Source organism: Myxocyprinus asiaticus, chromosome 31 (genome assembly GCF_019703515.2).
Source record: "Myxocyprinus asiaticus isolate MX2 ecotype Aquarium Trade chromosome 31, UBuf_Myxa_2, whole genome shotgun sequence".
In the NCBI taxonomy this organism is placed as follows: Eukaryota; Metazoa; Chordata; class Actinopteri; order Cypriniformes; family Catostomidae; genus Myxocyprinus; species Myxocyprinus asiaticus.
Window position 1 is genome coordinate 15,620,994 of NC_059374.1, and position 26,350 is coordinate 15,647,343.

At 37.4% G+C, this 26,350-nt stretch overlaps 1 protein-coding gene and 1 long non-coding RNA gene across 2 annotated transcripts; one reads left to right on the forward strand and one right to left on the reverse strand.

The window, feature by feature from the left end:
- Nucleotides 1-794: 794 nt before the first annotated feature.
- il10ra (interleukin 10 receptor, alpha) lies at nucleotides 795-8,201 on the forward strand. Its single transcript, XM_051665830.1, has 7 exons — nucleotides 795-1,104; nucleotides 2,068-2,182; nucleotides 2,314-2,489; nucleotides 2,647-2,792; nucleotides 3,172-3,322; nucleotides 3,457-3,569; nucleotides 6,142-8,201. The coding sequence occupies exons 1-7, from the start codon at nucleotides 966-968 to the stop codon at nucleotides 7,036-7,038; spliced, it is 1,737 nt and encodes a 578-aa protein (XP_051521790.1). The 5' UTR covers nucleotides 795-965; the 3' UTR covers nucleotides 7,039-8,201.
- Nucleotides 8,202-18,591: 10,390 nt separating this feature from the next.
- On the reverse strand, nucleotides 18,592-24,429 carry LOC127422090 (uncharacterized). Its single transcript, XR_007894135.1, has 4 exons — nucleotides 24,274-24,429; nucleotides 23,202-23,324; nucleotides 23,023-23,050; nucleotides 18,592-20,901 (listed from the first exon to the last, which is right to left on the reverse strand). It is a non-coding gene; the product is annotated as an uncharacterized LOC127422090 (long non-coding RNA).
- Between the last annotated feature and the right edge of the window lie 1,921 nt (nucleotides 24,430-26,350).

Sequence of the window (26,350 nt, forward strand, 5' to 3'; positions counted from 1 at the left end):
ATCTCATAAATATTTGTTTCATAAAATGGCTACAACAGTGATCGTCATGGACATAATTTAAGGTTCCACTGTATTCTCAGAGTTTGGACATGAACTTTATTACCACCTGCTGGTGGAATCTCCAAACTCAAATGTGGGAACTGAATTTGGACTTTGCATTGAAAACAGACATGGTTTTGAAACGTCTTAGCACAATTACCTATTTCTCAGGAAAATAGCAAATTATGCTATGCACCACTTCATGACCATATTATACACCCACAGTTTGCACACATACACCCACAGATAGTGCAAACACTCCAACCCATGGCCACTTATTGCACTTTATGAAACCAGAGTCCAATGTATGCAAACATGATATCGGTAGTTCAATATAAAGAAGCATCAGTACTTGTACATTCGTTTGATCATAAATCAGTAATAACATAAATAAGTGTGGTCTGATGGTTATCAAGCAATTACTAATACAAATTTCTTTGTAAATACCGAGATCAAACATGCTTATCCTGGTACTCTACCTAATTAATGGGTGAACCGGTAATTCTCTCTTTACTGAGCGTTATTAAGATGTGTTAATGGATTCACACTTATACATTTTAGATTTTACACCATTTTAGATGTCCTATACATGCTCATATGCAAGGCCACGGTCTGCATATTTGATGGCACTAAAACCACAAGAGAGAGAAAAAAACATGTTGCTATCTTTGAGTGGGGGAAATATCTGTCATCACGGAAGACTGAAGCAAAACACAGCAAGGGGAAGTTCACAGTGCAAATACATAGTCAACCACTCAACCTTGCATTCACATGACAGAGAGCGAGAGACAGATGTATCAGCAGTAAGCAGAGTAACTAAAGAAAAGGAATGCGTTAGAATAAAGCGGTCACAGAATATTTTTGTTTTGTTTTGTTTGCCAAGTTATTTGGAGTTTTAGAGTTGAAATTAGGTGTTCTGTGCATGTATGTGTGTGGACTGGACTCTGGAATTGAGAATTTGGAATTGTTGCTGGATATGGTGCTCGAAAACTGACATCAACATGGATTGGAATGCATGGATTTCTGCTCTAGTCTTGTTGATACACATTCCGATTTATGTAGCAGGTAAGAGATTTATGTTTTAATGAAGTTGTAGACTCTCTTTTACTTGATGTCAAATTTTTTACTTTTATTGAATTGCATTTGTTTTAATAAATATTCCTAAATGCAAACTACATTGATTCCACTCTTGATGTCATTGATGTTTGTAATACTCTGCAGTATTAAACATTCAGAATTCTTTAACAATTTAACAAATTACACATTGAGTGGGAGTTTGATTGTAACTTGTAGCCCTAGTTTCTTTCACAATAATGACGTGAATGATGTAAATTCCACATGAATATTGGATGTCCCCTGTGAACACTGCCTCTGTCGTCATTCACCCCTCAATTTGAAAGAGCAATAAAGATGATCCATATACATATTTAAACAAGTTTATCAGTTTGATATATAAAAAGCAATGATTTTATGTGTTAACTTCTTCTTCATATGACAAAAAAGTGTGCAAAATGGCGGTTCCATATCAATACATTTTTACCTTGATTTTAGGGCCTTTTTGTACCAAACCTAAAATATTAGAATGTATATTAATGTGCATATTATATGTAACATTTTACAACAATGTTCTATACATTAACATTAGTTAATGCATTAAGCGTCATGATTTAACCATGGACAATACTCTTTTATAGCATTCATTAATTAGTATATATATTATATACAGCTTTGTTCAAGTTCATTTTAGGAACATTTTGATTAGGTGGTTTGCTTGATGAGTATAAATCCATTAAAAAATAATACTAATCTTTTCAGAGGTGTTGTTATGTTATCTAAACCTGTAAAGTACAACTGATGGAAGATGGTAATTTCTTATTCAAAACCCACACAGTATCGCAACTGTGAGACTCCAGCTATGCCTGGAACAAGAGCAAATAACCCACTTCTCTACTGGGAAGAGAAAAGCGTTGATAGAAATTCTTGGAAAGTCTGAAAATGACGCTTGTCATTTTTGTCTTTTTATAACAGATGCGAGGCTGGAAGTAAATGTCACGTTTGACATATGGGAGGGAAATGTAACTGTGCTCTGGGATCCCCCTACAGGAGCCCCCAAAGATGCCCTTTACCAAGTGAAGCAGGCACTGTAAGCAGGAATGTTATGTTACTGTCCACCCACAATAAACAGTACATGTATTATTCCACAATTTAGTTTTGATTTTAGCAACTTTACTCCAAGCCAAAGATTATATTCTTGTCTTTCTTTTTCTTTGTTAGATATCTAGTTCGTAATGCTCCATGGCATGTTGTGCCCGAGTGTAACATGACTACAGAAGCTAGATGTGATTTTGGAAACCTTGTAAACCAACCAGATATTAAAATAATGGTTGGATTGTATAAAGGAAATGACAGCTTTGTCTGGTCAACTGTACATAGAATTCATTTACTGGACAGTAAGTATTTATAGGACTTTCACTTGTCAACTTTAAACACAACCTAAAGAGAGTGAAGTCATTACAAAGTTGTGATGGTTATAATATTCCTTTTTCTATTATTACAATTTGCCTTAAAATGTTCTTTTTGTTTTTGTTTTTTTTTTCTATGTTTTAGGCAAACTGTTGGAACCAGATTTCAACCTGTTTTCATCCCCTAATACAGTAAAAGTTAAGATTTACAGGAAGCAATTTCTGAAAAAGCTTTTTGCCTATGGCCCAAGTTACACTGTCACTCTTCAGGCAAAAGGACAGGACAGTCAGGTTGGTTTTTTAGTTGACTAGTCCCAAAAATAATTATTTGGAAAAGCGTCCTCAATCCATGAGGGAGGAGCATCACATCAAAAAGTGCTTCCATTATTATGTTATAATGCTTTTGTTTCAATCTGTTCAATTTGACATAATAATTTCTGTCATTTCTTTTTGAAAAAGACAAATCAGTCAAAATGTACTTACTCTTGTGTCATTCCTTACTCACTCTAAAGCTTAAAAAAGCAGCCAAAACTATAAAAGTAGTCCATACATTTCAATTTTAGTGGGTTTAAATTTGTTAAAGTGTATTTTCACATCTCGATAACTTGCTTGTCATGTTTTAAACCTGCTTGTGATCTCTAAAGCTGTGTTTTCTGGTGTTTTTTCTTAGAATGTAACAAAGAGTGGTGATGATGAAGATGATGAGGTAGAGTTCAGTTCATTACATGCATGGCAGGAGTACTGTGTGAGTGTGACAGTGATGGTGGAATCAGCCGGCTTGCGAAACACTTCAATACAGCGCTGCATATATGCAGAAGCAGGTACTGAAGTTCACCTGGAAACCATGAATATAAACAATAATCTTCTTAGTCAGAGAAATTTAAAGGAATAGTTGACTCTGCATTGTCATTACTGTTACACAGAGGCTTAATTTAGATTTTTCTTGTTTTTTTAGATATGTCTGTGGTGATCTCTATGGCAATTATCTGTATACTTGGCACTGTGACCTTTAGCACATTTGCAATCTGTTGCTTCCTAAATCGTCCAAGGAAAATGCCTGCTGCTTTGGTGAGTCAACTTGGGGATTTTGAAAGAAATGAAGTTTCATCAAAACTAAAAGTAACAGAGCAAGCCCTTTTGGGGTCTGAAAAATGTATAAAGCCACATGAGAAGGGCTCATATCTAACACCTCAGTAATAACAGTAATATCAGTTCTCCTTTCGAGGAACACAAGCAGAAGGCGAAATGCTGGGGATTTTGTAGGTCTGACGTATGCATGTGCTTAAATTATTTTTAGAGTATGGTATACTACTTTATATAATTATAGTTTATGCTACTGTATATATTTTAGACAGCAGTTGATAAAATATCAAACCAAGTGGCATTTCTTGAAGAAAAACCTAAAAAAAAACAGCACAAGCACACTTTTCGAGCAAAAGCGTTTCATAAAAAGAAGCTTGAGAGGTTTTAATGGGATAGTTAAAAAAAAAATCTGTCATCATTTACTCACCCTCATGTTGTTCAAAACCTGCATGACTGTCTTTTTTCTGTAGAACACAAAAATAAGATTTTATGCAGAAAGTTAGCCTCAGTCCCCGTTTACATTCATTGCATCTTTTTTTCATCATGTCTTTCACCAATCCACAGAAGAACGATAGGGATTGCATAGGTATGCACCAATGTATCGATGTCATGTCAAAGAACATGTAATATTTAATTTTTATTCTCTCGCATTCTCACATTAATGAGGAAAAACCGTCATTACGTGACCGTTGTGAAAGCTGCACTTAAATATACATGATGAGATAAAACCATACAAAACACTTTGAAAAACAACAAACTTTGACTTCTGAGACATTGGTATGGTATCCATTAAGGCTCCACGATTGATTGAGTTAAGACGGAAATCGCAATAAGGTCTTATGCGATTACAAAAGCTTTAAAGGCTGCATTTAAAAATAATAAGCTGTGTCTCGCTTCGAAGGCTGCGTGCTAGCTAGGACGCATCCTTTGAAGGCAGCGGTATACCGAGTGTCCTCCTTTAAACAAGCCTTGTTAAAACGAGACAGCTTCGTAGGACAAACAGAAACAGAACTTATCATGGTTGCTATCACAGCACGCCACTCTTTAACAAGCACGAGCACTTTGAGTGACAAGGAAACAGAGTCCCTTCGGAAGGGATTGTATGAAGTAAATTTTAGGAGAGTTATAATGATATTGAGAGAAAAGAAAATAGATTTTTATACTTTTAGTCTGTAATACTTTATTTTAATTATATATTACTATAATTATACATATTATATACTCTGCACTGATCTACTGAGATGCTTCAACTTTGGAATTAACATTATTTGCCTTTGAACATCATATTTTTGGCAAATTGCCGTACTTTTTTTAGACAAATGATGTTCATTTCTGTTGAAACAAAGAACTGTGGGTTGTGAGTGCCCTCGGAGGATACACCTCATGCATCCTCTGAATTCCCGTGAAAGAAGGTAGCATTCGAAGGCTGCATTTGGAGTGTCCTACTCATTTTTCTGGAATGAGACTGCCTCGATGACGTGTACGGCCGACAAATGTGACCTCCGGAGGACGCAGCCTTTGAAACGAAATATAGTGATAGACTTTTAGTGCTTCAGTCAGCGCTTTAGTCAGCATTGTGTAAGCAAGTGGCACCCTCTAGCGGTGTGGATGGCATTTTCCATTATCCATTACACCACTATAGAACTTAAAAGTCTGTTTTGTTCCTTTGTTTTGTACTAAACTTTTTATGTGGTTGACATTTTCATGGAATTGCCCAACATGTGCATAATATGAATTTGTGATCTGTACAAACAGGTAAAATGTGAGTTCTGTTGTTTTATACTGCAAAAAACAGAAGTGCTAAATGTTTTAGTATAAAAATAAAATAAAAATAAAGATTCACATGAACCATCATGCTATATTATAAATTAAAATTTTGGCCTGTTATGTGTTCAATAGATCCAATCCATGTTCAATGGAAATTATTTATTGATAGAACAGAAGCTTTTGTACCTCTTTGTACCTTTTATAACACAATTTCTGAGCAAAACAGTGAATTACAAAATAAGGAAAGTGGCAAAATATCAGCATCGGTATTGGACAATAATTATTTGTTGAAATCGGTTTCGGTATCGGCCACAAATTTTCATATTGGTGCATCCCTACAATATACAGTTTTGGAACAATATTTGGGTGAATAAATTATGGCAACATTTTCATTTTTGGGTGAATGGTTTCAAGGGGCCATTGTATGTTTTAGTTTATATATTTTGAAATGTGCTTTATTTTATGTATTTATTTGTTTGTTTGTTTTGATAGTGGAGATTGTATTTATTTATTATTGTTTTATTATTATTATATAATGAGTGTAGATTTTATTTGTTTTATTATTATTATTATTATTATTATTATTATTTGTGAAAGTGGAGAATTTATTTATTTATGTTTGTTTTGAGAGTAGAAATTCTATTTATTTTATTTTATTTTTGAGAGTGGAGATTTAATTTATTATTATTTTTGTTTTGTTTTGAGAGTGGAGATTTTATTTTTTATTTGTTTTGAGAAAAAAAAAAAAAAGTATTAACCATCTGTTTTAACTTCTGTTACTGTCTATCAGAAATCGTCTGTGAATGGATGGCATCCCATGAACATTGGATTCGTCCAGGTGGAACCGGTCACTGACAAGGGATGGCTCCTGACCAGCAATAAATCGGTGGTAAAACATAAAGTATCTGAAAAGAAGACAGAGCTCTTTGAGGAAGACAAAGAGAGGAGAGAGAGTACAGACAGTGGAGTGAGTGTAGGCCAGCAGCACTCCATTAAGGACAGAGGGACAGATGGACATACCGGAGACGAGGACAGTGGCTGTGGAAGTCTGACAGAATCTGAAGACAGTCTCAGTGGTGGAAGACGAAGCTTGGGAGAGCTCCCTTCCCTGGAAATAAGCGTTAACAACACAAGCAGCGAAGAAAAAGAGGACAGTGGCTTGGGAATGGGGAACCAAGATGTCTCTGTCAGTCTCAAGGGGGCAGACAGTGGACTCCTGTCTGAAATAGTGGTTGTAGGGGACGGATATCGTAATCAAAGCCCTTCTGGTGAGGCACAGAGTGAGATAACTGTCTCCGATGAAATAGACAGCAATATGGCTAACCCTAGCGGTGGCTATCGGTCTGGTCATGTGACATGCTTATGTTCTGACTTTGAGACTTGCATGTGGTGTAAAGCCAGGAAGTTCATAACTACAGACTGTGATTCAGAGTCTCATGAGCAGACCAGTTGTACTTTCACAATAGAAAGCAACAGTGACAGAAATAGGTATTTGAAAAAGTATCCTGTACAGACTGTGAATGTGTCACTGACTGGAGATTTGTCCACCCAGCTTGAGAAGAACTGCAGCAACACCTCTTCTCTTTTCATTTCCTGTCCTCTGTTTTTGCAAGAGGGAGGACATTTGCCATGCCAGTTGGAAACTTTGCCTCTTACATTAGGAGATTTGGAACTGAAGTTTACATGAGCCATGAACAAATTACTTTTTCATTATGTAAATCAAGATTTGGGGCTGGCCCTTTATGACTAGCTGCATGCATTGGGTCATTTTGACTTCTTAACATAGACTAGAAGGAAACCATTTCAAGCATCAAATCATCCCAGTGTTTCCAAGTTTATTGTGAGATACTGTCTGAATATGACCAATGCTTGATGATAAGCAAAAAAAACAAAAAAACAAAAAACAAACATGGTGGTTAGATAAAATGTCATTACGAATTCTCAATGTCAGATTAACCTCTAATCTCACATTTCCAACCAGCAAATGATCTGATTACTTGTGTTACAAAATTGTGTTCATTTGTTTCCAATTTGCATGTGTACATAATTTACATTTAATTTATTTATTGACATAAATATAAAAGAAAATGATAATAAAATTGTTAAAAAAAAATTTGTTTAAAATACTTTTATACTTTTTCAGAGGAAAATGTGAAAGGTGCGCACACATGCCAAATTCACAGCCATATTGCCAGGGCATTAATGTGTGGCTGCTAAAGTGTTCTGAGTTGTGTTTAGAGTGTTGCTAATGTACGGTATGTGGTTGCTAGTGTGTTATGGGTGGTTGCTCATGAGCCCAAGTCATGAAGACTTGAGGGCCACAAGTCTCTATGATATTCTGGTCCCTATGGGGTCCCTTTTTCAATGTAAGTCTATGGGACTTTGTCTGCTGTTTTATCATCTGAAAAAATTAACTCTAATTAGTTTCCTCAACAGGGCACATTATTTAAGATTATATATGTCCCTAACATAATCAGGGTTAGGGGTTGTTTAAATACCTAGCCTTTACGTGTGAACAATAGTAATGGTATTGATTGCATTTACATAAAAAACAAAAAAACAAACAACAAAAAAAAAATGGCTACACTTCCCTTTTTTCACTCATTTTAACCAGTCACACTAAACAAGTGAAATGAGATAAAAATGTGTTTCTCCAAAATAACTTTGAATTTCCAAATGGCTGTGAAACCCCTGACACTGCACATCACAACCCAGAACATTATGAGACAAGAATGTACTGTGTGAAATTCCCATTTGGTGAAAAAATGCAAATACTAAAGACAAGCACTTCCTCTAGTGGAAACCCATGAAACCATTTGACCATATTTAGATTAAAATGACATGATCACAGCACAGTTGTTCTTTCCTCTGACAGCAAGAGCTCATGTTAATCACTGACACTGTTTTAGAATAAACTCACTTTTACTATGAATAAATATAAACTGTGGGCAATCCATGAATAATTTTACCTAATGAAAGTTATGGATATCAAATCTTCAGACAACAACTCGCAGATCATGTGCAAACCCCCCCACCAAACTATACTCCCCTGACTCAGTCCTTCCAGAGTGTAATAATGTGTGATGAAACGAACAGCAGCAGAATGTTTTGAAACATAGAGCAGCAGAATGAGAGAGCGAAACTCTGCCACAATCACTGACCTGCAACTTCAGATAGGGAAGGAAATAATCAGTACTTCACCAACATCAACATAAAATTCTCTTGACTCAACACAATGTCCCATTTATGAGGAGCTTATGAGGTGGTATGCACGAAAACAGTGGAAATGTGTAAACAATCTGTCATGGAGATTCCACACTTTGGAAAACTTTTTGGAGGAGTTCACGTAAATCTTTAAACTGTCACTGTAGTAATTGTCCAGCTGATAAGACAGCAGGTTGTTATATAAAGAGACAAGCAATTCCCCTTGGTGTGAAATGAACTGCCAACACTCAGCCAATACAACATGAGGATTGATTTGGAGACTTTCCATCTGTGAAATGTCTTATGTTTACACTTTACAGTCATCTGTAGAATGATGGGTACCCAAATCTCTACAGCAAATCAGATGTAAAAAGAAACTACATCTAGCTCAAAATGATATAGAATACAACAACAATTCTGAAAGTGTTATTTTGATGCATAATGAAAACCGTTCACTTTCTGTTTTGCAGACAAGTGAGTTGAAATATTACATGACAAATTATTAATTATTACAATGCTGACATCAAGATTTAAGGTATTTGGGAATGTATTTTAGGTGCCATAACCACTTCTTTCATCATTATTAGCACCTCTTTTTTCCCCCTTTTTTTTACTTCATAAGTCCTGCTGTGGGACAAACAAGGACAGAAATTCCTCGTAGCCTCTCTAATAATATAAGGACATAAAAAACGGTATGTATGTTAATTCAGTCAAGAATTAGAAAAATTTTGTTTGAAATAGTTTGATGAAGTATTGCATGCCATGCCTCATGATGTGTCATGACAACTAACAAAAAGTAAAATAAATGGAGATAAAGTAAACCTGAGGCAATAAGAAAAGAAAAAAAAAAATAATAATAATAAATCAGGCTTTCTTGACCCACACAATGGAGATTCTACTGTACCACAGGGACGTGCACAGACATTATGAGGGGCAGTCCCAAAACTGTAAATAGGGGCACCCCTCCCCCATTCACAAACAAACAAGACAACAATCAATAACCAAAAGACAGCAAATAAAAAGTAATATAGGGTAATATCCTTTCTCACCTTTGATATCACATTATGGCAGAACACATTGGTGTGACTGTCACTTACAGGTCCATATTTTATGTGTAGTTGTTCAAGATAATAAATCAGGGGAGTCAAGTTAATTTAGGCGAAGGCCTGGATTGGACAAAACCTTACGCTATTTAGATTGCATGCCTACATATGAAATTGGAAGAAAATATTAATCAAACAAGAATAATGTACTTCATTGGATAACTTTAATAGCTCTAATAATCCTGAACCCAAAAAACAGGTTAAGAAAAAAAACAAAAAAACATAAGTCTAATTTTAATGTACAGACCTCATTTCTGTCAATGTCCAGTAGCATTGAATCAGTAGGATATCAATTTACTCTATCAAATCTAATAATCATGTAGTGGGGAAGACAGCTGAAGAACAATTGTGAATTTTGCTTTACCTCAATCCAGTTCATGTTGATATTAATGTTGTAAGTGACTCGCACAAACTTCAAAGTGTGAAATATCCTATGTTGCTTTGTAACAGTTGTGTCACTCACAGATCCAGTATCAGCTTAAAAGCACAAATCTGCTCATATGTGTGAGCGTCAAGCTGCTGCACGTCCTACCACTTTAATAGGCATGCTTACATGCAACTGTCAGGTGTGGCAGAAGGGGCTAGGACTTAATCGCAGTAGTAACAAAAGAGGTTTATTTATAAATGGGCAAGAAACATGAATTATCCCTGAAGGCCAAAAACATAGTCCTGAAGCCGGTAAGTGGCAACCCGACAGGCCAGGGAATGGGTAGGACTGAGCCAAAAGATCCAGGCAGGAAGCAAGATCCAGGGCATGGAAGACAGGAACTGTCCAGAAGGAACAGACAAGAACAGGAACTAGATAGGACACAGAAGCTTAATGCAGTGAGCATAAAGCACACACATGAAATGCACATACAATGAAAGCATAACAAACTGGCACAAGACAGAGCACACATGGAGATTAAATAGAGGAAAAAATTAGAAGGATAACGCGGAAGACAGGTGAAAGTACTGAACTAATAACAAGGGCAAATGAGGTGGCAGGTTTATGATACGAAACAGAGAACTGAAAGGAGAGCACATGGAAAGACAATTAAAACAGAAGCTATATGCTCAGCACAAACACAAAAGACAAAGACATGGGTGTCAGGATCCTTACACAAAGACAAGCCAGGGTAGTGCAGACAGGGCGGGCAGAGTAAGGGTAGGTGGGTGTGGCAGCGGGGGCGTGGTCAAGCATCTCTCCGGAGAGAGAAAGCGGTAAGGGCGCTTACACCTGAGCTAAATTGTCTAACACCTGTCTCTAATTTCAGTGAGCACGGGGAGAGCGGCATAAAGAGAGCGACACAACGCTCAGTGGGGGAGACTGGATATGACAGAGCCGAGCCAGAGCAACGATTCCTGAGTAGTGAAAGTTATTTGTAGAAACAGTGTGTGTGTTAGTGTTTAAAGAGTGTATAAAGGTAACTGTAAAGTGGTGTCGAGGAAGAGGGGAAATAAAGTGTCAGCTGAAAAAGGAAAACTGCTTCTTGCGTCCTCTTTTACAGTGGGCTATGCCAATTGAGTGGCTCAGGGCCAGGCGCGAGACCTGGCGGGGTAGTCCAGGGAGGTTCCAGCAACTCCAGAAAACAGACCAGACCGAAGCAGCACTGGAGGGGCATACCAGGGGAATGCCTTTAACTCCTGAGAACAGGGACCAGACAAAAGGGGCTCTGGCAGGGCAGGGACACAGGAGCTGGCACATGGAGGTGACAGGGGATTGGACCATGGGAACCCAGGCAGGACAATGTAGGGATCAGGGCAAGGTTGCCCAGGGCAGACAAGGAGCAGTAATCAGTGGGGACCGTGGATGATGGTGAGGGCAAAAAGGAGGAGCCCAGCCTCAACCAGGGGGTCAGGAACGGTCTCTGTGGCGAGGAGAGGTGGAGTAGGTGGCTGAGGAACAACTTCCCTGACAGGGAGAGTAAGAATCAGAAAAATGGCCTCCATGGCTGAAACATTGAGTGCAGGCAGTTGGGGAACAACCTTCATGGTCGCGAGCACTGGAAACAGGGAAATGGCCTCCATGGCCTGGACAAGATTTGCTGCCGGCTGGAGGATAGCCTCTATGGCTGAAACTGGGAAAATGGGGATGGCCATCTCAGCCGTGGCAGGACTGGTACATGCACAACCCCACCTCCCCCTCTTCTTTCTCTTAGGGGTGTTGGATAGTACCACCTCTGGGGGAGCTGCAGCAAACTCAGCCAACTCTGGGAAGCTGCAGCAAAGAATGAGGCGGGACCGTTCTTCCTCCTCCTTCTCAGTTAAGGGGTCATTGAAGGACTGAGGATTTGGCTAGCTAAATGTGAGAGGGTGGTACAGTCAACTTGGAGTGGGGGCTCAGGCTCCACGCAATATGAAAATTAGTCCACAAACTCCCAGAAGGTAAGTCTCTCCAGCCTTCTCATCTACCAAGGCATGAGGAGCATGTTGGGACAGATGTTAAAGATGTATCTGAGTGCAGTGTCATTATAAACGTTTGTTCGCTTGTTTAAAGTTAATATAAAAGTAATGTAGAATTATGTGTATTTTTATTGCTAAGTAAGATGGTTTTACATTGCAACTGTACCTCAGATGCAAACCCAATGCAGCTGTGTTTGTTAAGATGGGACAGATTCATCAAACCTATCTATTGGTTGGGTTATCCTCAGGAGGTTTCTGTGAGACTCCATTTTCTGGGTTCTTCTCAGGAGCATCCTGTGGATGCCACCTGCTGTGTTCCTCTCAGGAGGTCCTGTGAGTTATCTTGTATGTTTATTTAGCATATCTGTGACCAGGTATAAAGGTATGTCACAAAGACTGTTCCTTGGGTTAAGATATAGAAGGGCTATGTTACATTATCGACATCAATAAACTCTTTTCCCCAATGAGCATTTCATCTGGCTTACTCTTCTTTATGTATTAGAAGAACTCTGATACATTGGCGAGTCTCCTGGTATACAAGAAGCCAAATACAAGAAGATCTAACAGTAATTATAAACTAAATAAAAATGTGTTTTGTCATTATTTGTATATGTTAAATGGCATAGGTGCAAACTGAGAAATGTAAGACTGTCTGTAGGTTATCATATGAATGTCTGAGGCCTGTTGCATGAAGCCGGTTTCAGTGGCTACCCAGGTAAGTTTGAGTTTAGTTTGAGCAAATGTTTTTTCAGGCTCAAGAAGGTGGGTCGGTTTTTACCAGTGTTCATCACCATAGCAACTTATGCCACACAGCTATCCTGCTCCGGAGCAGGTTTTATTCTGGGTTACAGATCACAAACTGATGCTGAACCAATCAGCTGTGAGTAAAGTAACATCTCTAATGCAATAAAGTCACTCCCCCGGTATCTCTCGCTCCAAATTAAAATGTTCTTCGCTGGGAAATATATATATTTAATGTATTTAGATTTATATATTACAATTTTATATATTATATCTACATATTAAGATATTATAAGATGGTTTATTTGAGAGATCGGGGAATGTTTATCTTTTGAGCGGCACCTTGAAATTAATTAATGAGTTTCTTTACATTTCATTACATACTGTACCTGTATACAGTGCGTAATGCTGAGAACCTTGAAAAAAAATACTGCATGTATTAATCATGAACTCGTGATCAAATTCTGAGTTGACAGAGAACATTTGTACTGAGCTTCTTGAGAATGCTGAACCCGATCTAAAGTGGTTTGGCTCTATCTAGTTTTCTCAACCTGAAACTTACTCTGAGTTTGTTCAACTAGCTTCGTGCAACAGGCCAATGGAGACTCGATTAACAAGCATAGCCTACCCAACCCAACCAGATTAAACATAAACAGTACAATGAAATAAACATCAACATTATACATAGACTAAAATACCACAAAAAAATCACATATTTTAGGCCTACATTTATTATGTGTAAGATGCTGTTAAAGTGTCTGATAAACAATTAATGCTAAGATAATTTATTTCACCCAGAGGGGCACCTCAGCCCTTGTGGGCAAATCGGCAGTGGCTCGGGCCACTATGGCCAACCCACTGTTCACATCCCTGCAATAACAGAATCTTCTCATATTCCTTCCACAGACAATGTCATTCTTTTTGTCTGATAAACCTCTTTTTAAATTAAAGACACCTACAATTTAAAAGAAAACTGGAAGAATTGTGGAGTTTTTTGTAGGTTGAGTTAATTTGTCACTCCCCCAGTTTGTGATAAACAAGTGCTATCAGCTTAATCATGACTTACTGTGGTTTTCTAGCATTCTCACCGCCCCCGCAGATACTGTCTACTGCCGACTTTGAATGGAGAGATTTTTTTTTTAGCGTAAAATATCATTTCAGGGTTTACCCCACCCTAATGTGTAGATATATAGAAAATAGATAAAATACCACACTTCCGTGCTGTTATCAACCCTCAAATGTAATGAGTCAACAAACTAGCTACCATAAAATAACATGAAAAGCTCTTGATATAGATCTATGCTTCACAGTGTAAAATCATGTAAGATTTCTAAGTCAAACTGTTTTGACATATATTGTTCATGGCCCTGTGCATGCTGCCTGAAAGGATGTGGGTAGGAAGGGCTGATGAGAAGTGTAGGTTTTTTTAGCTGTACTTTTCTCAGTATCTTTTTTTTTTTTTTCAGGCTGTATGTCAATTGTACACAACAAACTTAAGAATATATATATATATATATATATATATATATATATATATATATATTACCCATTTAAGAGTTAAAAACAGTGAAAAACACATCTTAGTCTTGTCTTTGGTCAAAATGCCTTTGGATTCTTTACAACAACAATTAAAGAATTGCAAAACAGCATAACTGTATTGAACCCGGAATATTACTTTGATAACATACTAGCCTGTATTTTTAGTTAACATTAGCAATAGCTATTACATGGAAAAGATGTGTGTAAAGATTCTTTAAATTCCCCCTTTTGTGTTCCACATACAAGTTTGGAATGACATGAGTATAAGTAAATAATTTTTGGGTGAAATAGTCATGTGTCATCATGACATGCCAGTGTGTTTGTGCAACCCCATCACCCCATTGTGGTTTTGAAACACTTTTCTATAGGTGGGCGAAACTTGATATGCACTGCGAGCAGGATGAGTACTGTCAGGCTTTCTGCCAGGCCTGGTCTCACAAAGGTGGTTTAGATAAACAGGCTAGTGAAACTCAGAAGCTAACTGCTGTCTCGCTCTTTCTACAGACCACCACCATGCATTGCATGCTGCATGTGAGCTCAGGAAACTACACAGACCCTAAAGATGCTTGCATGGGCTTCATCAGCCACTAATAAAGATCAGGTTGGCTTATGGCTGAGTGCACTGCTGTGATAGGTTTTCAAATGACTTGATTCTAATGAAAACATAACTGATCATCAAAGACCAAAGAAGAAACATATACAATCAAATGTAAATCTATAGTGTCCCCCTGTAATCGCTCACATCTCTTTTTCAGATGATGATGTGGGGGTAACATAATGAGTGTGTTTCTTGCACACCAATACACTGGTAATTAAATTGACAATGCGAGAAAACCACATTTACATTAGATTTAATAATAATAATAATAGTAATAATAATAAAATTCTCAGGTTTTGATGTCAAAATGTAAACAAGCATTGGCTACTCACAACATATGCGCACATAAAAAAACTACCAGAATGGCAATATTTTTTTTTTTTTTTTTTACATGTGTGACCTTTTCTTGATAAAAGAACACTATTTATTTTACTTTGCAAGTTTTCTGCTTATTAAGTGTAATCTGTGTAAGAAGTTAAAGGTCAAAGCCATGTATTACACAGTGGTGAATTATCAGGGCCAGCAAAGCCGTCTCTGCTGGCCTAACATGCCAGATAAATAAATATTTTTCATCCTTTCATTCTCAATCACTTTTTTGCCTGTGTATTTTTAATCGCTTTCCACTCTTAATTAATCTACAAACAAATAGAGAAAAACTAAAAGTTTATCCAGTCAGAATTTATTCCTTGATGCTTACTAGCAAAGTGTGACAACTGTTTCACAAATCACATGCCTGAAGCCTGAAGGAGTGCGTGAGTCTGAGCTCCACCCCCTCAGGCCTTCAGAATTTCCACAGAATCCTTCAACTGTGTAAGTGAATAGGCATCCAAAGTCAGATTGTCAGATTCATCAGCCAATCAGATTGATTTATTTGTTCTTGGTGGGTGTGATCTTTAGGATATTTCCCGGTCAAGGCCTTCTAGCTGGCCTTGAGTAACCCAATCACGCTTTAAGTGACGTAATTTGAAAGCGAGCGCGAGATCTTGCTGACGAGTCGACTGTCATTACTGCCGCTATAGCCATTGAGAAAGAGATCCTTATGGATTTAAAAATACGAGATGTTCTGCATGACCGTGTGATTGCTTAATTTATTAATTAGGAAAGGAGGACTGATTTTCACTTCAAGCAAATTGGTAAGTGCTTTTTGCATTGTTATAGCAACATCAGGAGTTTTCTAAGTGTAAATTAGGCTGCTTGAGCATTCAGTGTCAGATCAAGTTTTGAAAAGTAGTGCTGCTTTCCATTCAACTCGGAAAGTCGGATTTTACAACTTCCTACTAAGAAAAGTGCAATGTAATGCATCTTGAAGTCAGAATTACAACTTGTAGGCTCGTGCAGAAATTCTCAAATCTGATTTTGCTGAGATACAGGGGCATGATGTCACACAAACATGTCGACACTCAGGGAGATATACAAAGTAAGTGATAAACATTCACTTTATTAAGTATTATCGATAAATGAGTTTGTTTCCACTTTACATGATATTAAAGCTTGTTTAAGAAACGCCTGCAGAAACAGGTGTATAAAACATGGTAAATTATAATCTCTTTTGATAATCGTACACTTTCAAATTTATTGCAAGCAACATTTAAATCGTAAATATTATTAGATAGATTTTTACAGGTATTATAGACCTCCTTGGTAGATTCATATGAAAAATTATGATTTTTGACATTTATTTCACAAAACAGTCATGCTGCAGTTAAAATTAGGCTTGCTTGAGCATTAAGTTTAGTTTCAAGTTCTGGCTTTCGAGCGTGGACGTGTTTTTAAAATGTCAGTTGGTATTACTAGTTGACTGCCATGTAATGTATGATACGATGTACATCATACGATGTCTTATTCATTGTGAAACTGTATTTTCTTAATGGCATGAATCACACTGAAGGCCTAGACTTGAAATGCATGGCCCGTGGCTGGTATTACAGATTTGTCTCATTTGTTTTTCCAATTGCAGCAACATCAGAATTAAAAGAATTATAAATCTGTTTATTAATGTAAATATATATAACTCTGTCATCCAATGTATTAAACTCAGAATCCTAAAGGGTAAATGGGTTGTTCACACTGAAATACTTTTAGGAAGTTGCAAGCTGACATGTCCTGCTGTGGGATATGGTATATTCCACCTAAAACTATTTTAAACATCATTTGTTAATTTTATAAGTATTATGCATGCAGCTTTATAAAATAATATTAAATGAGAGACTGCATGGAATATTTGTACTTTTGTCACACCTATGGACAAAAGTCACTGGTTCAAATGAACCAGTGAAGACAAAAAAAGTGTAATTATTTATTTATTTATTTATTTATTTTTTACAGTCATATAAATTTTTACCTAAAGTTTTTATGTTGATTTTTTAAAAAAAAAAGTCCATGGATTTCTGCATTGTAAAAAAAAAAAAAAAAGAAAAAAAAAAAAAATGTTAACCTAAAAATATGCTCATAGTAACATTCAAATTAACAGGTTTTATTGAAGTCAACATTATTATTACTTAAAAGTGCACCAAGTAATTTTTTCCTCATTAAAAAAAGTTTAAAGGGGCCATGACATAAGTAATCAAATTTCCCTTCATTTTTTTGACATATAAGAGGTCATTGTACTATAAAAACATACTGTAAGATTCTGAACTGAAAACATCCTCTTTAATAGAAAAATAGCATTTATTTAAACCAAGCTGCAAAATCGGCTCGTTTGCAATTTGTGGAACATGTAATGTCACAAGGACCAAATACATCTGCATATGACTGCCTCTTCAGCAAGACATCCACACCTATTTTTCGTCATTGCACCCTTGGCCCCGCCCACTGTTGTTCAGTCAGTCACACAGGTGAAGAGGAGAGAGATGGGTCTGTCATGGGAGATTCATCCAAAGGGGACTTATATAGGACCTTCATGTGCCTATCTGGATTTGAATGTTTTTTCTACATAAACATGCACTAGATGAACGACAATTCTCTAATTTCATTCATGAATATTTCATATGTCTGTTATGACTGTTTTATAAATTCAGAGGTGTACATTATGTGTTAACCCTGAAATGTAGTTTTATAATGTAGGGTGGAGTTTGTTCATTTTCTTCTGATTGCATTTCAAATATTCCTGTATTGGAAGGGCTGCATGATGTTAGCCAATCACAACAGTGGGCATTTACATTAAAGACTTAAAGGGCCAGGCAGCTTAAAACCGAGTGTTTCAGACAGGGTGGAAAATTATTATATATGACTAAACTATGACTGTTTGGTGCAAAAAAAACTTTACTAACATTCTAAGTGGACCTCAGGGAAGATAATACAATTATAAAAAAAGAGAATGTCATGACCCCTTTAACTCCTAAAGACATGAATTGTAACTTTGCAATATATGTAGGAAATGACCACTCACATTAAAATGAAGACTCTAGTAATATCACTAACCTTATAAAAGCTGTTTTATTCTACATGGAGAGGGTCCACACATAGGGCTGCCATTTTAGAATCACATGACCAGCGAATACTACTCGCTTAATCTCAGTAACTGTTCTGTTATTTTTCACTTTCACTCATTGATTAAAGTAATCATTCTGTCGGAAACTGAAAACTGTTGATTTTAAATTATGCTGCATCCAAGCCGCTAGGTGTCAGTGTAAGTCCAAGATGACACAAAGACAAAAGTTACTGTGTGCACTTTTAATATCACTGAATCAACCTGATTTCATTATGTTACACCAACAAAACAAAAAGTAGAAATAGCTCCTTAAGGTAACAATTGCAGGTTACTTCTTTTTACAGTTTGCTTAAATACATGTTTACATATATTACATACGTATATGCCAACAGAGCCGGTTATTTTAATAATATCAACACATATAAAAATTTATTGTAAATGCACCACACCTCATCCCACACTAATACTTCTCAAATGACAACTAATGTTGGTAATGTGAATACATTTTCCTGTATCTCAAATATCATCATACAGTAAATGACTTGACATCCCTATTTCTTCACACATGTAATATTACTTAACAGGAAATACATCACTCAAGAGCAAATCCTTATATAAATTTCCACTGTCATTAAGAAATCACAGTGGTGATATGATCTGTCCACAGGGACCAAAGAGCGTTTTGAGTACAACTCTTCTATCTATACTGCAGGGTGGTGACCTTTTAAAGCTATTTTATGTGAAAATGGTTCAGCTTGAGAAGAATACTTTTCTGTGTTTCTGTAGTGAGACTGAAAACTGTGAAAAATAGGATGAGACAAAACACTGAGTCAGAGATTGAGAGAAACAATCGGAAAATCATTCTCAGTAACATTAATATGTTTTGCTTTTCCTAAACTGTGAGAAAACGTTTTACCTTACCAGTTGTGAATCATACAACATCCCCCTCATAGACAACTTTACCTCAGAAGTGTGATTCACGCAATTTACAGAAATTTACATGGACAAACACTTTCACATCATAACATGAAAATAAATACAATTTCAAGTGTTGTAAATTTGTCCTATATGCTTCCATTGTAAATGCACTACAATCATAAAGTGAAAATTATTTTCCATGGTAACTGACAGCATCCTTTATGTTCTTGAAAAAGTTATAGATTAAGTTGTATTTTACCCTGAATGTTCCTTTAAAGGAACCGTTCATCCAATGGAAAAAAATAAATAAAAACACCCTCATGCTGTTCAAGCCCATGTGACTTTATTTCTTTAGTGGAACACAAAAGAAGATGTATATTAAAAAAAAAAAATTAAAAATAAAAAAAAAAAACAATTAAAAAAAATTATATGTATATATATATATATATATATATATATATATATATATATATATATATATATATATGGGTCCTTCTTTTCCATTCAATTGCAAAGAATGGGGATTGGAGCTTTGACATTTCAAAAAGGATGTAAAAGCTCCATAACAGTATCATAAAAGTAGTGCATATGATTTGTGTGCTATATTCCAGGTTTTCTGAAGCCAAACGATAGCTTTGTTTGAGAAACAGACTGTAATTTAAGTCGTTATTACCTGAAAATTGTGATATCCACCATAGCTCTCCTTGCCGCTTTCATGAGAGCTCATGAGAGAAGTAGTGATGTCCAATTCATGAACAAATAATTTTTTTAGATTCAAATCTTTTAAATTATACAGTTGATCAAGTTCACAAAACTGAATGATTTGTTGCTACTTCTCTCATGTGCACAAAAAAGAGCTACGGTGGATATGAAGATTTTAAGTGAAAATTGATGTTAATTTCAGTCTGTTTGTTACACAAAATATAACTTCCAAAGACTGGACCACTTTTATGATACATTCTGGTGCTTTTTCTTCATTTCCAAAGCTTAAATGTTCCAGTTCCCTTTCATTTAATTGGGACAAAGGGAAAAGTACATTATTAAAACATTCTCAAATTATTTTCCTTAGAATAAATAAAGTCATACAGATTTGGAGTAAATAATGACAGATCAATATTTAAGTCTTTTTTCCCCCCTATAAATCTTCACTTGCACTTTCACTTTCCCATTCTTCTTTTGTTTTTGGCGATTCATATTCTTTGTGCATATTGCTACCTACTGGGCAGGGAGGAGAATTTATAATAAAAAATTACTTGAATATTTCTCACCCACACCTATCATGTCGCTTCTGAAGATATACATTTAACCACTGGCATCATATGGATTACTTTTTTTGCTATATGTGCTTTTTTGACCTTCAAATTTCTGGCCACCATTCATTTGCATTGAATGGACCTGCAGAGCAGAGATATTCTTCATTTTTTTTCAGCAGAAGAAAGGAAGACATACACATCTGGGATGGCATGAGGGTGAATTTTCATTTTTGGGGGAACTTTCAAGATGTACAATTTTTACAGACATGGAGAAAATGCTACATTGATGGTGATGGCTGTATACAGTGATGGGAGTTATTTTTTCTCAACAATGCTGCTGATAGAAAATGGAGAAGAGGATTTCTTCAGGCCAACTTTCCTGAAGAGAGACAGACAATAAAATAAAATAAAAATAATTAATAAAAAATATATATATATAATAATAATAAAAGTATGCCTGTTATTTACAAGGTGCATCCAGAACATAGCATTAACATCCACACACGTAAATCAACAAAAACTAATAAATGAACAATATTGGATCTTTACATTAAATAAACATTATTTTAACATGTCCTTGCACTTATTATTTCATATATCTGCATCTGTGTGGAAAGGCCTAAAATGCATCACCAAGTGCAAGACATCTCCCCCTCGCTCTGTAGAGAGTCAACTAATGGCTGATGAACTGAATGTGTTTTACTTCATGTTTGAAAATCTCCCCAGCTCTGATTTTCACACACCAACACCTCCTGGAACCCCCCTCCTCCCCCCTCCTGCTACTCAATCTGCACTTATGGTCTGTGAGGAGGATGTGTGCGGGTCTTTCGGAAACAAAAGACTAGGAAAGCTTCATGCCCAGATGGTATTTCACCTGCCTGAATGAAAGTCTGCGCTGACCAAATGGCCCCATCATCACACAGATCTTCAATACATCACTGGAGCAGTGTGAAGTTCCCTGCTGCTTCAAACGCTCCACCATCATTCCGGTCCCCAAAAAACCCAAAATCATAGGACTTAATGACTACAGACCTGTCGCTCTCACATATGTGGTCATGAAGTCGTTTGCGAGACTGGTTTTGGCCTACCTGAAGGACATCACTGGATCCCTGCTGGACCCCCTTCAGTTTGCTTACCGAGCAAACAGGTCTGTGGATGATGCTGTCAATATGGGACAGCATTATATCCTGCAACACCTCGACAGACCTGGGACTTAAGCAAGGATCCTATTTGTGGACATCAGTTCATCCTTCAATACCATCATGCCTGATCTTCTCTCAACCAAACTAACCCAGCTCTCTGTGCCCACCCCAACCTGTTGATGGATCACCAGCTTTCTGACAGATAGGCAGCAGCTAGTGAGACTGGAGAAACTCACATCCGGGACCCTAACTATTAGCACTGGTGCTCCTCAGGGATGCATTCTCTCTCCACTGCTCTTCTCCCTGTACATGAATGATTGCACTGCAAAAGACCCAACTGTCAAGCTCCTGAAGTTTGCAGATGACACCACGGTCATCAGCCTCATCTACAACAGTTACAATTCTGCATACAGACGGAAGGTTGATCAGCTGGCTGTCTGGTGCGGTCACAACAACCTTGAGCTGAACAATCCTCACCATCCTGAACAGCACTGTGGCAGCTGTTCCTGGGCAGGTTCCTGGGCTCTACCATTTCTCAGGACCTGGAGTGGGACACCCACATATACTCCATTGTGAAGAAGGCTCAGCAGAGGTTGTACTTCCTTTGCCAGCAGAGGAAGTTCAACCTGCTACAGGAGCTGCTGACACAGTTCTACTCGGCCATCATTGAGTCTGTCCTGTGTACATCTATAACTGTCTGGTTTGGTTCAGCCACCAAATCAGACAGAAGGAAACTACAACGGACAGTCAGGACTGCTGAGAGGATTATTAGTGCCCCCCTGCCCACCCTCCAAGACCTGCACGTCTCCAGAGTGAGGAAACTCTGGACCCCACACACCCTGCCCACTCCCTCTTTGAACTGTTGCCCTCTGGCCGGTGCTACAGAGCACTGAGCACCAGGACATCCAGGCACAAGAACAGTTTTTACCCTCAGGCCATTTTCCTCATGAACAATTAAACTGCCTCTGGACTCCCCCATAGTGCAATAATGTAAATACATATCTCATGTACATATGTAAATTCACTCATATTTAAATCTATAACTGTAGATACCCCTACCTTGCACATACATTACCACTTGCACATGTACATACGCCATTCTGTCCTATTATATGTATGTCTATTTATACTCTTACCTTGTTCTATATTCTGTGTCTCACTGTAATATTCTGTGTGCACTTGTTTCTCCTATCACCAAAAAAATAAAAATAAAAATTCCTTGTGTACGTGAGAACATGTGGTAATAAAGCTCATTCTGATTCTGATTCTGATATAGTTCTAGAATATTTCATTGATATCAATTGAGATCATAAAGAATGATCAACTATTCCACCAAATATATTGTCGAGTTCACTTACTTTAAAATTTTGTCTTTTGCTGAAGGCTCTGTCAAGGGAAAATACGAGAAAAAAAAAAACACAGTCATTTCCACATTGTTGACTTTTTAGATATATATTAGTCTATTAGTTCAAGGGCATTGATTAATACTGTTATGATTAATACTGTTATGTTAAACAGATATGAGGATGTTGCTCACTTTTGCACTCTTTGCAGCATTTGAGTTTCTTGCAGCACATTTGAACCAAACAGATCAGCAGGAACAACCCTAAGATGCCAAATGCTACAGCTATTCCGACTGACACTGATGTAGAACTGTCATCTGAAAGATACTCATATTATTATAATACATATTCAGCTCAAACAATATGGTAGACTTTAGCATACCATTACATAAAAAACATTCTGTCACAGACTTTTAATGAACAAAGTTGCATAATGACATATACATAAAGGTTAGTCTTTTCTCAGTGCATAGGCATTCTTGAAACTAGGAAAATGTTGTATTATTGTCGCATTTACATCTTGATGGAATTACTGTAATTACAATATTCTACTCTGAGCTTTTAACATCATTGGACTTGGAAATTATTTGTTTATATGGGAACTCTCATAATAATTGGACCCATTTGTGACTTTTATGTTGCTGACCGTGGTGGTGACTTAATCACTATAGTAATTTACCTCTCTTGAAAAACACTGAAGAACAAAAAGGATGCACCAGGTAACACGGGTTACAATAAAATAAAAATTAAAGCGGTAATATGAGTACAATGGTAATATGTTGCTACTTAACTACCTACTGTTGATGCCACCACCTTTTAAGTTGTTTTTATATGACATCACCACTGTCATATGAGAAAACTTGGATGGTTCATTAAATTCCAAGATTCCAACTTACCCCAAATTACAAATTACAAGTGTGACAGCGACGTGAAAGGATTTTCAACAGTCAAAAACTTGAAATTCTGCTAATTCCTTAATGTGTTCAACATTGATCACAATATTGCTAGTTCTGAATGTTTAGTGCTCATTGCTAAATGCTAGCATCTTAGCTTTCACGATAGCCTTGCTATGCAACATTACTGAATCCACTACACCAGTTCTCCTGAACACTCTAAACTTATGAAGTACAGAATAAAAACAGTGTTTACAAAGAAAACACACTAGCACAGTTCTCCTAAACACTCTAAAAACCTAAGGTTAGAATAGCTTTCTTGCTCAAACCACATTAGCCATGCTCTGACAAATTGAACTGATGTTATAGTTACCCATGATGCTCTTTTCCTCAGTAAGAACAGATGTACTGTACTTTTGTACAGTAGATTGCCCTCAGAAGAAGAGGTACATACCCCTTTTCAATCAGTTTAAATAGTCTTTTCTTGATACAGTGCTATCTCTATAAATGCCAACTACCCTTTGTGGCTTTCTGTATGTCAATGGACTGAGAATAGTTGTCATTTCCAAACTGGTCTGTCTTCATTCTCTTACTTTTTTGGCATTGTCTGGCCCACCCCCTTTCTTATGCTGCTACTTTCCATAATGACTGCTTCATTCATCTGTAAAGCATCACATTCTAATTAACATCTGCTAAACATCTTGAAAAAGATTAGATTTACAAACATTCTAAATTATAAAGATCTCAACTGAATGTCTTATTGACATCCGAGACTGTGGAGGTGAGGGCGTGTTCGAGCGCCCGTCTGCGGGGAGAGAGAGAGAGAGCGGTAAATAATTCCACCTAAGATGAATTGCTACTAATTACTGTTTCCATGTTCACAGTGAGAGACAGGGTAGATAAAAACAGTCCAGTCCTCAGACGGAGGGGAAAGAGACAGACCAGAGTCTTTGTGTCTGTTCCTTGAGAGAGAGAATTTTTTATTTGAGTGACGCTGAAAAGTAGTCTTGTGTTCGAGTGAAGCTGAAAAGCGGACTTTTATTTGAGTAAAGCTGAAAAGCGATTTCTGTTTATTTGTGAATAAAACAAACTTATGTGAACTGTGGAAACTGGCTCCCGCTTCCTCCTTTATCTGCCCAACACGAACCTAGACATATTTGCAGATAGGCAACAATGTAAAAAATATATCTTCAGATGTTAAACACATCAACTAGAGATCTGGGTGATGTACGGTGTGTGTGCTATCAGGGACACCATTTTGTAGTGTAAGTAGTGTGAGTAGTGAATTCACACTAACAAATGCAAGGAGAAGCAGAGTACGAGTACCCAGATGATGCACTTCTTCATTTATAATTAATTGTGAATGTGGCAACTAGCGAAACGTCTGCGAAGAAAGAACCTTGTAAATGTGAGCTGAATGCTTTACCATGACCGCATTGTGTAAATATACACAGATGAGCCAAAACATTTTGACCACCTGCCTAATATGCTGTTGGTCCTCTGCATGCCACCAAAATAGTGCCGACCTGCTGAAGCATGGATTCTACAAGACCCCTGAAGGTGTCCTGTGGTATCTGGCACCAAGACGTTAGCAGTGGATCCTTCAAGTCCTGTAAGTTACGAGGTGGAGCTGCCATGGATCAGACTTGTTGGTCCAGCACATCCAACAGATGCTCACTCGGATTGAGATCTGGGAAATTTGGAGGCCAGGGCAACACCTTGAACTCTTTATCATGTTCCTCAAACCATTCCCGAACAATGTGTGCAGTGTGGCAGGGCGCATTATCCTGCTGAAAGAGGCCACTGCCATCAGGATTACCATTGTCATGAAAGGGTGTACCTGGTCTGCAACAATGTTTAGGTAGGTGGCATGTGTCAAACTGACGTCCACATGAATGGCTGGAACCAGGGTTTCTCAGCAGAACATTGCCCAGAGCATCACACTCCCTCCACCGGCTTGTTGTCTTCTCACAGTGCATCCTGGTGCATCACTTCCCCAGGTAAACGGCGCACATGTACACGGACGTCCACGTGATGTAAAAGAAAATGTGACTCATCGGACCAGCTGACCTTCTTCCACTGTTCCAAGGTCCAGTTCTGACTTTCAAATACCCATTGTAAGTGCTTTCAACAGTGGATATGGGTCATATATGGTTCAGCTACGAAATCGGAAATCAGAAGACTACAAAGGAGAGTTCGGACTGCTGAGAGGATTATTGGTTGCCCCCTGCCCACCCTTCAATTACTATACACTTCCAGAGTGAGGAAAAAGGCTGGAAAAATCACTCTGGACCCCACTCACCCAGCCCACTACCTTTTTGACTGTTGCCTTCTGGCCGACGCTTCAGAGCTCTGAGCACCAGAACCGTCAGGTACAGGAACAGTTTTTTTCCCCTCAGGCTATCCTTCTCATGAACAGTTAAAACTGCCCATTGAGCAATAATTAATGT